Source organism: Caloenas nicobarica, chromosome 10 (genome assembly GCF_036013445.1).
Source record: "Caloenas nicobarica isolate bCalNic1 chromosome 10, bCalNic1.hap1, whole genome shotgun sequence".
Lineage (NCBI taxonomy): Eukaryota > Metazoa > Chordata > Aves > Columbiformes > Columbidae > Caloenas > Caloenas nicobarica.
In genome coordinates, this window is record NC_088254.1 from 6,130,004 (window position 1) to 6,142,565 (window position 12,562).

Genomic DNA, 12,562 nt, shown 5'->3' on the forward strand with positions numbered 1-12,562 from the left:
CTGTTAGTGGACAGGGACTGTGCAACGTCCTGCAGTTCTTAACTATTTCCAAATCAAATTTGGCTGACAATGAATAAGTGATTGTTCTACCATTCAGCATCCCATTTCTTCTTCAATATCAGTCAGTACTCTTCCAGAAAAGCTACTCGGAAAATCTGTCTCAAACAATTCTATCATGTATGACTTAGTGGGTTTTGCTGGAGGACTGTTCCAATCTCCAAGTGAATGTGCAAATGACTGAAATTTTTAATAAGTAAAATGGCTTGGCTTTGGATGAATAGATACTTACATGTGCTTTCACAATGAATAAGTTCAAGTTCTTATCAAGGGAATGAAATTACACTAATAATTTAAAAGCAAATGTGTTTTGTCCAGACTAGACTATTATTGCTTCCTTCCTCACTCAAAGGCAACATATTCATTAAGACAAGTGCATTTTTATTTCAACCACTTTTCTTCTATAGCTAGCGGCTTTTTCATCTTCACAGAGCATCACTGAAAGAAAAAAGCTATGATTCTCAGAAATACCATCAAATAAAGCCCTCATGAAAAATTAAGTTAGATTCCTCTTATGATAGAACTTAGCTAGCTTTTGAAGATTTCCTGGTTCAGGATAAAAGATAGCAATGTAATTTGTGTTTCAAATCTCAGCTGGTACGACATGCATGTGATCAATAGTGATCAGACAGACTAAGCCTCTTGGCTTAGAAATGCAGATTCTAATTAATATGCAGAATTTCATGCAGATTAATTAATTAATATGCAATAATTTCATGCAGAAATGCAGACTCTAATTAATACATCTCTTAGATGCAGATAAGGTTCAGTAGATGAAGGAAAAGATCCTTCAAACTCCCTTGAAAACCACCTGTCATAGATTGTCTATGGAGCTATCCCCATTTGTGGATATAACATTATTTCTTACCATGTAGTATCTACACTATGCTGTCCTTGTTTTTTGTAATCACATGAAAGCTATGAAAAGCTTTGGGTGTAGACTTTTAACAAGGAACAGTCAGTAGGAATGTCATTTTTTTTACTAGATTTCTCTGAAAACTTGTTCACAGCAGCCAGTGAGGATAATTTTATGCAAGGTTTGTCTTTGAGGATAATGGGTAAGGGTGCATGTATATTTACTTAGAAACAGATGTGGCATTTTTTATAGGGAAAAAATATAACAATTGTGTTATTTAGACAACATATCTGGCTTTAAATTATCCTGAGAAACAAAAATGGGGTTTCTCCAGATGATTGAAGTTATTTTTATGAATAAAGATCAACTTCATCTCTTTGTAATATGACTGTGCCTTGGTGTTAGTAGCTGAAGTTAAGACGGACTTCATATACTGACATGCCTCTGTCTGGATATCACTTAGTTCTTACATATTGGTGCCTGGCAAGTCTTTTACATTTTATTATTCCATCTCAGAGAGAGAGGACACACACTGAAACAATATCACAGTTTTTTGCAGATGTGAGTTCTTTGTGTTTCCCCACTGAGAACCGCGAGACTCCAGCTGTCACAGGGGAAAAGAGAAAGGAGATTGCTGTGTGTTGGTATGTCCTTAGTGCTTCAGACATCTTAATATATCTTAATCTATTAGTTTTGTTTCTGGCTAATGTAATTGAGATAAGCATTGCAAAAATATCTAGGAATGATGGTAATAATTACCACTTGCAGTTTTCTAACTGCTAAGTAATAGCAGTTATTCGAGCTATTCTGCTGTTCTAGTTCTTGCAATGTAATTTGTGTGGTTATTTTACTATCTGATGTAATTGTTGAGAAAACTTTTGTTTTCCTTCATTTTCTGCAAATGCATTCAGCATTAATGAAATCTTCTGGTAACTACTTAGAAACAAGCTTTAAAACAGTGAAAAATGAAGTTACTATATAAAAAAATCAAAAAGTAAAAAAAATTAAAACAAATATCAAACACTGTTATTTCCACAGAACACTGAACTTTTCTTTGGAAAAGGCAATATGGCAAAATCATCAATACTGATCTCTTCCATCTATTAAGTCCAAAAATATGTGTCTTAAAAAAACAGTTACTTTTGAGACTGTAACAATCAAAAATTGCAGCAAGGGAAATTATCAATAGCTGAGAGGAACAAACCACCCCTCGTAATTCGGGAGGACAAGGAACAGGTTGCTCAGAGAGGCCGTGGCGTAACCACTTCTGGAGATTTTTCAAAACTTGTCCAAACACAGCTCTTGGCAACCCGATCTAACTCATTACAAAGTCCTCTCATCCCTGGAGGTTCTGTGATGAGAGTTGATGCCACATTATCTGGCTGATTTCCCAACTGCTAATAGGCATACCCTCGATTTAGTGAGGTACACTGGATAAAATTTGCCATCTGCTCACTTGCCAACAGTCGGATGGTAGGAGCTGGAAATTTTGTAATATTAATGCCGTAAAATAGGAGAAGAAAGCCCTGTTATTGAGCTATCAGTCCATGTACCCACCTCAGATTAGCATTAGAATTGCTCCATTATTTATTTATGCAGGCAAGATTGTCTAACAGGCGACACTAAACAAGTATTTGTTGTGACCGTTATTTATGTGTATCTCTATTCATAAAACTGAAGCTTTAACTGATACTTTCAATGCAGATTTCCTGTGGGTTTTTTAGGCTTTGTTTTTTGTAAAGGCTTCCCTAAGAGACTCGAGCAAATTTTGCCACATAAATAGTAAAACCACAAAATTAAGTGTTAGTGTTGAATTTGTTTTTATTTTAGTAAATTATTATGCAGTGATGGAATCATCCTCTTACTTAATGAAATGCTACAATAATACACGAGAAGCCTCTATACATCAACCAGAACATGTTGGTTTTGCTGAATTTCAGCTGAGTGAAACTACTGATTCCATTCATATTTATCAAACCAGTCCTGTCTATTCAATGTTGGTATTTAGAAAAAATGGGCAGAAAGTACGGGTTTTTCCCTGAGGTGAATGAACATTATGTGTGTATTCAATGAATGGTAAGTAAATACCAAAATTGGTTTGTTCTGTATCTGTTCTTCTAGATGCAGAATTTGTACGTCATGCAACTGTGTATGAGGCGTTTTGGGGGGGGTGGTTTTTTTTCCCCCTCCTTGCCCCTCATTTTGGACTGTTTGCCTTTTTCATTGAGAACGCACAAGGAATGGTACCTACCAACAGACAGAGCTGCATTCATATTGTGTTTAAGTGGCATCCTATCAGCAAGGGAGGCTTAGGAAGACTAACAAAGGATTATTTTCTAATAGAGGTGCAAAAATATGTATCTTTATTTCCAAGTAATATCTCAGTACTTAAAGTAACCACACATATTGTTGATAAAATATGTATTAAAACTGCTGCCTTCACAGATTTTCCTTTGATTCCATTCCATTTTCCTTTGATTTTTAAAACAATCTGTCTAGGTTTTACTGAAACAGGATATATGACACAGATGTAGCTTGCTGGGGTTCTTTCCATGTGGAATCATGTTACTTCAGAAGTGATTTTTTTTTTTTTTAAATCCACTGGGACATTTATGTTTGTTAGGAAAGCATGCTTGTAAAGAGCAGTAGAAATTTCATTTACTCAAGTACATGCTATAACAAGATGATTTTAAAAATTCATGGAGTTCTTCAAGTTTTTTAGGTAAACACTGGGGTCAATTAAGAAACAATTTGACCACATACAAGCTTTTTTCTTATGTTTTTCAACACCCTTTTTAGTTGTGATTATTTTTTTTCTGTGCAGAAATTTTTATGACCATTATGAAAAGTGAAGCAGCAAAAGGCTGTATCAGCTCGCAAGCCTGAAAAACATGCTCTAGCAGAACCAGAGAAGTAACAGCCACTGATGGACCTTTCCTTTATCAGTTTACCTAAATTTTTTCCTTAAACTATTTGTGGTTTTGTAACATCATCTTGCTCTAAGCTCCACAATATATTTGTGTACTGTGTAAAGCAATATTTGTCTTATCCCTGACCACATTCATGTGGTCTTTATGTACTTTTGCGACTAAATCCTGTTGCTAATACTAATTTCCTTTCTCTGCAACACATTTTTCGACTGTATGTGTCATTTCGAGCTCCAAAGTGCTGTTCTTCCATGAATAATGGAGCTTCCACGAGTTCAGAACAACTTTACATAACCGGTTTGAGATTAGTCCCTCAGAGATTTTAAGTGTTGCCATCGCTACGGGCAGGTTCACCACACGGAGCAGCGTGATCTTACCTACTTCTGCTGCAGTGCTATTAACTCTGAAAAATCGGAGTTATACCATCGGTATTCTTGTGTTCCCTTTGTCTGTGAGTTTTCCTGTCACTCGAACGGCTGGATCAACAGAAATTAGTTTTCTTAGGAACCACTCGCACAAGCCAGGTTGTTTAATCCCAGCCGAACCGGTGCGAACAGCCCGGAGGCTGCGTTCAGCACGCACATACACCTGAAACGAAGAGCTGAACAGCAAAGCCGGCACACCCGCACTGCAGCCCAGCCCCCGCACATCCGAGCTCCTGGGCTGCGCCTCGGGTGCAAACGCGGCTTTCGGCGGGCATCCCCGGGGGGCAGCGCGTCCGCTCGCACCGGCTGCTGCCGGGGGAGCGGGAGGCTGCGGCGGCTGCGCTCAGCGCCACGCGCCCCTTTCCCGCCGCGGCTCTGACGCGCCGCCGGCTGGCCCAGCCCGGGTCCCCGGCCTCGGGAGACGCGCCCGGGGGGCGGCCGCGCAGCCGCTCCGAGACGCTTCCCCCCAGGCCCCGGCACGGGCCCCCGTCCCGCCCCCCGCGCGGGCCCGCCGCCAGGAGGCGCGCGGCTCCGTCACGCGCCGGCCCACGCCCCGCCCCCGCCCGTCAGCTGACTGCCGGGGCCGCGCCCGGCGCCCGTTGAAGCCCGCGCCCCGGCGCTGCCCTCCCCTCCGCGGCAGCGGGGGCTCCTCCGCCATGGTGCTGGAGTCGGTGGTGGCGGATCTGCTGAACCGCTTCCTGGGCGACTATGTGGAGAACCTGAACAAGTCTCAGCTCAAGCTGGGCATATGGGGGGGTAAGGAGCCCCTTCCCTCTCTCGCCCCGTCTCCGCGGCGCTGCGGGGCCGCCGCTCTCACCGGGGCCGGGCGCTTCCTCGCGGCGGGGAGCGGGTCTCGTTGGTTGCGGCTTCCCCCGCGAGGGCTCGCCGGGCGGCGGGGCCGCTGTCTCCGCCGGGGGCGGGCGGGCTGTGGGGCTGCGGCCCCTGTGGGGACAGCGCGAGCCGCGCAGCCGCGCGCGGACCGGCCCCCGTCCCGCACCCAGAGGGGCGGGCGGGCGGCCGGTCTGTGGCTGCGGACCCGCCTCCCACTGTGCCCGTGGCCTGTGACCCCCTCTCCCTCCCTGCCGCCGTTCCCGCCCCCCTCGCCGGGAGGGGCGGGCGGGCGGTCGGTGTGCGGGGCGGCGGCTCCCCGCGGCGGCGGGCGGAGGCTTGTTCGTGAGGTCCCCGCGCAGTGCCGGGGCAGAAGGAGCAAAGCGGGAGTCGGTTCCACGCGAGGCGCGGGCACCTGTGTGCTCCCCGCCTGTGGCAGCTGCCCCGCGGGGCTGAGGCTCGTTTCGCTGAGAGAACACTGGATGGAAGCAGGAGTGCGCTGTCGGGTCTGCCCGCGGGGTGCTGGCTCATGCCCCAGCAGGAGGGGAGGCCTTGGTTGTGGAGCAGGTGATGGGCCGTGTCTGTCGCCTGCTAATTTATTGGTGTTAATCGTGTGCATTAAACAAGTGATAGCCCAACAACGTGGAGCAGCTATTCTCAGTGAATTCGTTAATAGATACCCTGTAGGCATGTAAAAAATAGTTGAAGTACTGTCTAAAGAAGGCTGGCTATTTTGGAAGGCTGGCTATTGATACCATACATAAGGCATGAAACTCTTCTAATTTTTTAAATTTTGCTTTTGCCATGGTAGTAATATTTTAATACGTAAATGTTATTAATACCTATATTAAAAATGTAATGTAGCTCTAGCGAATCTGGCATTAAAACACAAAGAGGTATATGTGCTTTCCTCAGGTATAATGCTGTGTACCAGCGTTCCCTTTGGAAATCCTGTTATGTTGTCTGTGTCATGAAAAGTTAATGTGTTTTTGCAAATACGTGAATGTTTTTATGGCTCTATGATTCATGATTTTTCTGTTATGTAAAATCATTAAAAACAAGATAGAATTTTCATAGTCTACCCTACCTTGGTAGAACTATAATTATGGTTCACAACAAAGTGAATAATAAGAAAGATTTCCTGTTATTGTAGGTGTATTTAATAGAGTAGAAATATGTAGATGTCCAAGTTAGTGATATTTCTGTAATCTCTTCCACCTTTGAATCTTGTCTGAATAATCAGTGTTTAATGCCTCTTAAAAATTAGACGTTTCTTGTGCTATTCTGTAACTGGAGTAAGGTTTTCAGATTTCATCCGTCTGTACTGGGGAGGTTTGTAGTTGTGTTCTGTGTTCCAACTTCCATAGTAGTTGAAGTCACTTGTTCTGTACTTCTCCTTTTCTTCTAAATAGGTGATGTGGCACTCGACAATTTACAGATAAAGGAGAATGCATTAGTAAGTATTCCAGTACTTTAAAAATTGTTTTTATGGGTCTAAAGGCTCAGTCATAGGATAAAATATTACTATAGTCTCACGTTACACAGTATGCCTTCTTTACTGGTTATCAAAAGTAAGGCCTTCGTTAACTACTTTCGATTTTGCTCATGTTACTGGAACAGAAAGAAAAGAAGCTATGGGTAAAAAGGTAAGTGTGGTCCTTCAGAAGAGAAGAATAACTTCTGAGAAGTTATCAGCAGGGTTTTAAATAAGTGTCCCAGTGTTGTATGTGTACATGCATATACAACCTGTCCTAGCATTTGAGGATTCTGTTACCATTTTGGTCATCCAATCCAGTACAATTTAGGATTTAGTTTCTGCTGTGACTGCTGCTGTATAATCATATATTAGTTAAGTCATAGGGTTTTTATATCACTTTTATGTCCACACAGTAGATGTTTTTATGTTTCTGAATGATGTACTAGATCTAATGGATTTGCATAGGCCTACTTTTTTTTTTCAGCTTTGGTTGAATAAATGTTTTTTTCAAGGCCTGACACCTGCAAATTGATTGATCTGATTGAAATCTGAAAGACAGTGGTTCATTTCTCAGTTGTTGGTGTGGGGATGAAGGGAGAAAAAGTTCATCCTTCTACATTGGTTGATGGGATCGAAACTTTTGTTTAGGATTTTTTGTGCGTATTTAAAACTGGCAGGGAAGACATTTGTGTACTCTCTGAGTGTAGATACAGTTATTCAAATGCTCTGTTCTGTTCCTTTAAAAATAGGAATCATGAACTGAAGGAAAACAAAAAAAACCCTTGCATTAAGTACCCATATTATTATCCGGAAGACAAACACAACAAACCTTGGCTGATTTTTATGTTCTTTAATTGAGCTAATGAACACTACTGAGAGAATCTTACTGCAATCTTTAGTGTGCTTCAGACTCCACTAGAGAGAACTGATGAAAGCAGCTGGATATTCGTATGACCTGTTCATTGGTTTCTCTTCATTTTTCTGAAGTTTCATGCTTTACCTGCCTGTTTCATCCATTCTCGATAACTTTGTTGTACTTTAAAACTCTTGATACAAATATCTTTGTAATCCGGTAGTTTAAAAAGCAAGGAAAAAAGTATTATTTACTTTGTACGTGTCTTTTGTTCTTATGATGACAGCAAGGTTCATTACAGTTCTAGCAGGTCTGACTTGCAAAAATGCATAGTCGTATATGTGACTGACCAGAGCTGAAAGAGTCAAGACAAATGCAGGAACTGAAAAGAAGGGATGTTTCTGACTGCTTTACTCTTACAATATGTTAGATTTCTATGCAAATGTAATTAAAGGAAGGTTGATATTGAACACCATTTTTAGAGAACTAGACTACACCTTCTTGAAAAAGAAGGTATTAAGGAATGTGATGTGGTCCAACTCTTTTGAGTTTGCCTGTCTGCTGCTGTCTAGATTTTTGTTTTCCTCTTAAGGTTTTCCAGCAGAAGAAAACTAGCTTTTAATTTCTGTATATAGATACAGCAGTTTTCAAATGTAAGAGAAGGAAGTCCTTAGGAGAAGCCGAATGAGCTAATATTTAGTTTTAGTGTTATGCCTGCTAAGTATTTTTCCTTAGTCATAGTAGAAGAGCATTTCGTTAAAATGGAAGTTTGTCAGACCTCAGTCAAAATTTAGACTTTGGCTGATGTAAAGTCAGCTTAAGAAGATTAGTGTAAGACTTCTAGAATAAAATTGTACAAAACTGTTTTGCAAATGAATTCTTAGGAACCTTGACAAGACAACCATTTTTTCCCAAAATAATTTAGAGAGTTTGCTGACACAAAGTGCTGAAGTGTCATTCTGTGAGGTAGGTACTTTTGCCTCTTGAGGCGGCTGTGGTGTTGTGTGTGACTTCAGCTATAAAAATGCAGAAGTACAATGGACCAGTTGCTATTGATGTTGCTTTTTACTTTGTTAAAAACTTGTAATAGTGATAGCAATGAATTATTTCCAATGGATTTCCTCAGCTTTATCCTATTTGTCAATCATAATGAAAAATGACTGAAGACCTAAGCTCTTTAGTAACCTGTTACATGTTTCTCAGCTTTATTATTGGAGCAATTACCATCAAAAAGCTTGAACTTTGAGCTTTTTCACTTGTAAATTTGTATCTAGTATACAGCTGGTCAAAGCTCTTAATCTTCAAAGCTAATATTGCCTGTTCCTTCTCAGTTATAGCATTGAAGTATTCTCAGTAAATCATCTTTTTTTCATGTTGACATCAAGCTCTAATGCCTTCATGGTTTTTCATTTATGTTAATCTGTTGTCTTTACTCAACAGCTTTAAAACATCTTTATTTTCTGGCCTTTCCTTCATTTCCCCCCCCTGCTCCCACTTTGGAATTTAATCTTCTGAAAACTAATTTTTCAAGTCAAACTCATGATCCTGTCCTTTCAGCAGGTCAGACTGATCTGCTCCCTCTCAGAATTCAGCTGTGGGTTATAAATGCAGTATTAAATGGGGTGGATTTGGTTGCTGATATCTGCTTCTACATGACTGCTCCTGGCTCTATCAAGAGCAGAGATCTTTGCTCTCACAATTTATTTCAACATCTTATGTGTGTTTGTACTACTAAAAATGAAGATTGGAGATCAAAGTCTTTATGTGAGTCTGTTTTCTCTTTCTCTCCTGATGTATTTCAATGAAAAAAAAAAAACTGAGAAGAAAGCTTTCAGTTAATCTTATTGACCGTGTTTTTAACATGCAGCAGTCTGCAGGAAAAAATATTTGGGAGATGCGGAAAAGCAGTTGTCATCAGGAAGAATTTAAAGCATAAGGAAACGTTCTTAAGACTACGCAGTTATAACCAGAAAAGGGTTAAAATATTCCATAGCTCTTGCTTTTCAACTGTTTCTTTGAGTCTTTTAAAAACTACAGAAGTATTGTCACTACTTCAGTCACTTAATTAAAGGTGGCTGAGATTTGGCTTTTAATTGCAGCTCGCAATGCTTTTTAAGAACTGTGGTAATCTGGCAGAGATGTTAATTTGAATATTAATCTTTTTTGGAGCAGCCCTGTTAAGTGTTTTAAGTTCTTGGAAAAGTGGTGGTCAAGATTGTTTTCTAGTACATAGGAAGAGAGAAGTGGTTGATATCTGTCTCATTTAGGAAAATGGATTTGCTTTTTATGGTCTTTGAGATTAAGACTGCTCTTCACGTCTTTGAGTTGCGGTTAACTTATTTAAAAAGAATACTGAAGTGAAAGACAGTTCTGGAATCTTGATGTTTAAACTTATTTCTTTACTCTTTCAATTTGTTTATTTGTTTTCTCCTCCTTCTTCTTTGTCTCTCTTTTTATATTGATATTCCTGTGGTTATATTCTTGTTTTTGCTGTACACTATAGGGGAGAGATACTTACCGAGGTGTTAATTGATGATAATGATTGTTCACTTCTAACACATTTCCTCATCTTTGAGCTTATCTTGTTCTTGATGTTTGGTAGGTATTTTGCAAAGAACTTCTCAATATTGTTGGTGAGACTTCTTATATGTTTGTAAATACTGTGTGATATTATCAAAAAGAAAAGACCTATGTGGCAAATTAATAAAAAGATCAAACTAAATTCTTGTCTATAGATAAAATATTACTTTTTAGTAACCTTTGGAGAGAGGCAATATCATATTTGTAGGAGAGAATTGCCAGAAATGTGTAAATGCTTTGTTTCAAGGCTTTCTAAAAGCCTAACCATATTTATGGCTTCCTGAGTTTATGGGAGTATTGCTAAATAATTAAATCACTGTCATATAGAGAACTGTTTCTGTTCTGGAACTTCAGTTCTGGGAAAACAGTTTTAACAGAAGTAAAGATAATTTTGCTGTATAAACCAGCTTATCTTTGAAATACATGAATATGTTTAATACTTTTTTTTTCTTTTTAATTTACAGAGTGAACTGGATGTACCTTTTAGAATAAAAGTTGGTCAGATAGGTAAGTTTTTGTTTCAGTGTAAGTACTGAAATGGAAATTTTAGTACAGGCCTTAAGGTCAGTCCTGCCTCTGAATTTTTTTTTAATCAAGTTTTCTTAAGTGATCTCTGTAATTGTACTTGCTGTTGAAACTAGCAGAGAAATCTAATGTGATTCTCCTGGATGACCATACATACAAGCTGGTATGAAAAACACATCTGAGAGGTTCTTCCCAGACACATGGATGATCAAGGGAGCTGTTCAGTGTAGGCAGAATGTGTGTGGCACTTTAAAGGACAGATTATAGGAAGAGTTTAAGTAAAATCCCTGAAACTGGCAAGCATGCCAAGGGTTTAAGAAGTCTAAGGTATCTGTGGTTTTTGAAAAACTCCTTTCCCTAGTGGCCTAAATTCCTTTTTCACAGGAAACATTTTTTGGAGAGGAATGTGTGTTGTATTTGTTCTTCTACTTCACTGGGAAAATCGCATTCATCCCAGTGAATTGAATTCCGGTCATGATCTCAGGTTTAGATCTGAAATCTTTTGACTCAGACTGCATCTTCTTGCCTAGATCTGTGGCTTATATTTTCTCTGCGTTTATTTTGTCACTTCAAAGGCTTTGTAAAATGTTTAGACCCATACAGTCTCTCCTTTTAATGTGTTCAGGACATTAAGATACTAATGCTCTTTGATGCCTGAGGCATTGTTTGGACTAAGCACGGTACAGATTCTTGTTTTGATGTAACTGTATTTGTTTTGTTTAGATAAACTTACTCTGAAGATTCCTTGGAAGAATCTCTATGGCGAGGCAGTTGTTGCAACCCTAGAAGGCTTGTATCTTCTAATAGTTCCTGGAGCAAGTACGTAAACTCTTCAACAACACTTCATTAAATAATGAAGAGAAGAATATCGAAGGGTACCATGTAACTGAGTATATGATAACAAGTAGTTAATGTAAGCTGCCATTTTTACATTGTGTTCCCTGAGGGAGATTTCTAGACAAATTCTGGCAAGGTAGTGGAAGAAGGCTGGGAGAAAACACCTGTTGCTTTTATGGAAATCCTTAGTTCTATCCATTCCAAGTTCAATTCAACAGCCAGGTTTCTTCTGAAGTGAGCCTATCCTGAATCCGCTGTTCTGGCATGGTTTAGATCTTTTGGCAGTTGCATGATATAGTTAGTCTGCTTCTAACTGACAACAACCGAAAGTAATAATTCCATTAGAGCTGCTTTTAGAGAGAGAGAGGAGGATCAGAGAATGTGATTGGTTTTCTCTGAAATCATAGAATCATTTTGGTTGCAAGAGACCCTCAAGATGGTTGAGTCCAACCATAACCTAACTCTGACACTAAAATCAGAATCTCTGGTATATTAAAAAAACTTGCAAATTTCTAGAGCATCAAATATATGTGTAGTAGAACTTACAAACCTGCATTATATTGCACAGACTGCACTTAAGGATATGAAATTTCATGGAAAAGTTCTCCTATGAAGAAATGCTTAAATGTTGGTATGATTGTTTTGCATTTTACTGTAAAAATATCAAGTTTGGAGTCGGGATGCAACTTCTGGCAATTAAACCTAGAACAGCCTTTATCTCAAGGTGTTCAGCAACATAATATTGAATATGGTGTGCACTGCTTGGTTATGCATTTATGTAACTTGAAGTTTAGAATTAAAGCTATTCCAACTTTGCTTACAGGCATTAAATATGATGCAGAGAAGGAAGAAAAATACTTGCAGGATAATAAACAAAAGGAACTGGCAAGAATTGAGGAAGCCTTGCGGAAAGCAGCAGAAAAAGGTAGTGAGTTAATAATACAAATTTCCTTTGGAACTGGAGGATTTAGACTATGCTATGAAAGAAGAGTCCTGTTTTGTGGTTCACTTAATAAATTTTGTTGTTTTCAAGTGTCTACAGTCGTTTGAAAAGCGTTTTTCCTCTAAAGCTTGAAAGAAATATTTTTTGTTTTGTTTACTATTCATTTATCCAGTCAGCTTCCATTGGAAATGGGAATTCGATAATCTGGTATGCCTTTTTTTTCTTTTTTTTTTCCTTAATGCTCTGGAGGAACA

The 12,562-nt window shown here is 39.5% G+C and overlaps 1 protein-coding gene across 3 annotated transcripts in view; it reads left to right on the forward strand.

The window, feature by feature from the left end:
• Positions 1 to 4,858: 4,858 nt before the first annotated feature.
• VPS13C (vacuolar protein sorting 13 homolog C) overlaps positions 4,859 to 12,562 on the forward strand; it is a 93,957-nt gene continuing 86,253 nt past the window's right edge. For all 3 annotated transcript variants that reach the window (XM_065641993.1, XM_065641992.1, XM_065641994.1), the window contains exons 1-5: positions 4,859 to 5,021; positions 6,506 to 6,549; positions 10,468 to 10,510; positions 11,252 to 11,347; positions 12,189 to 12,290. In XM_065641993.1, the coding sequence (XP_065498065.1) occupies positions 4,922 to 5,021; positions 6,506 to 6,549; positions 10,468 to 10,510; positions 11,252 to 11,347; positions 12,189 to 12,290 (385 nt within the window). In that variant the 5' untranslated portion in view covers positions 4,859 to 4,921. The remainder of the gene's footprint in view (positions 5,022 to 6,505; positions 6,550 to 10,467; positions 10,511 to 11,251; positions 11,348 to 12,188; positions 12,291 to 12,562) is intronic.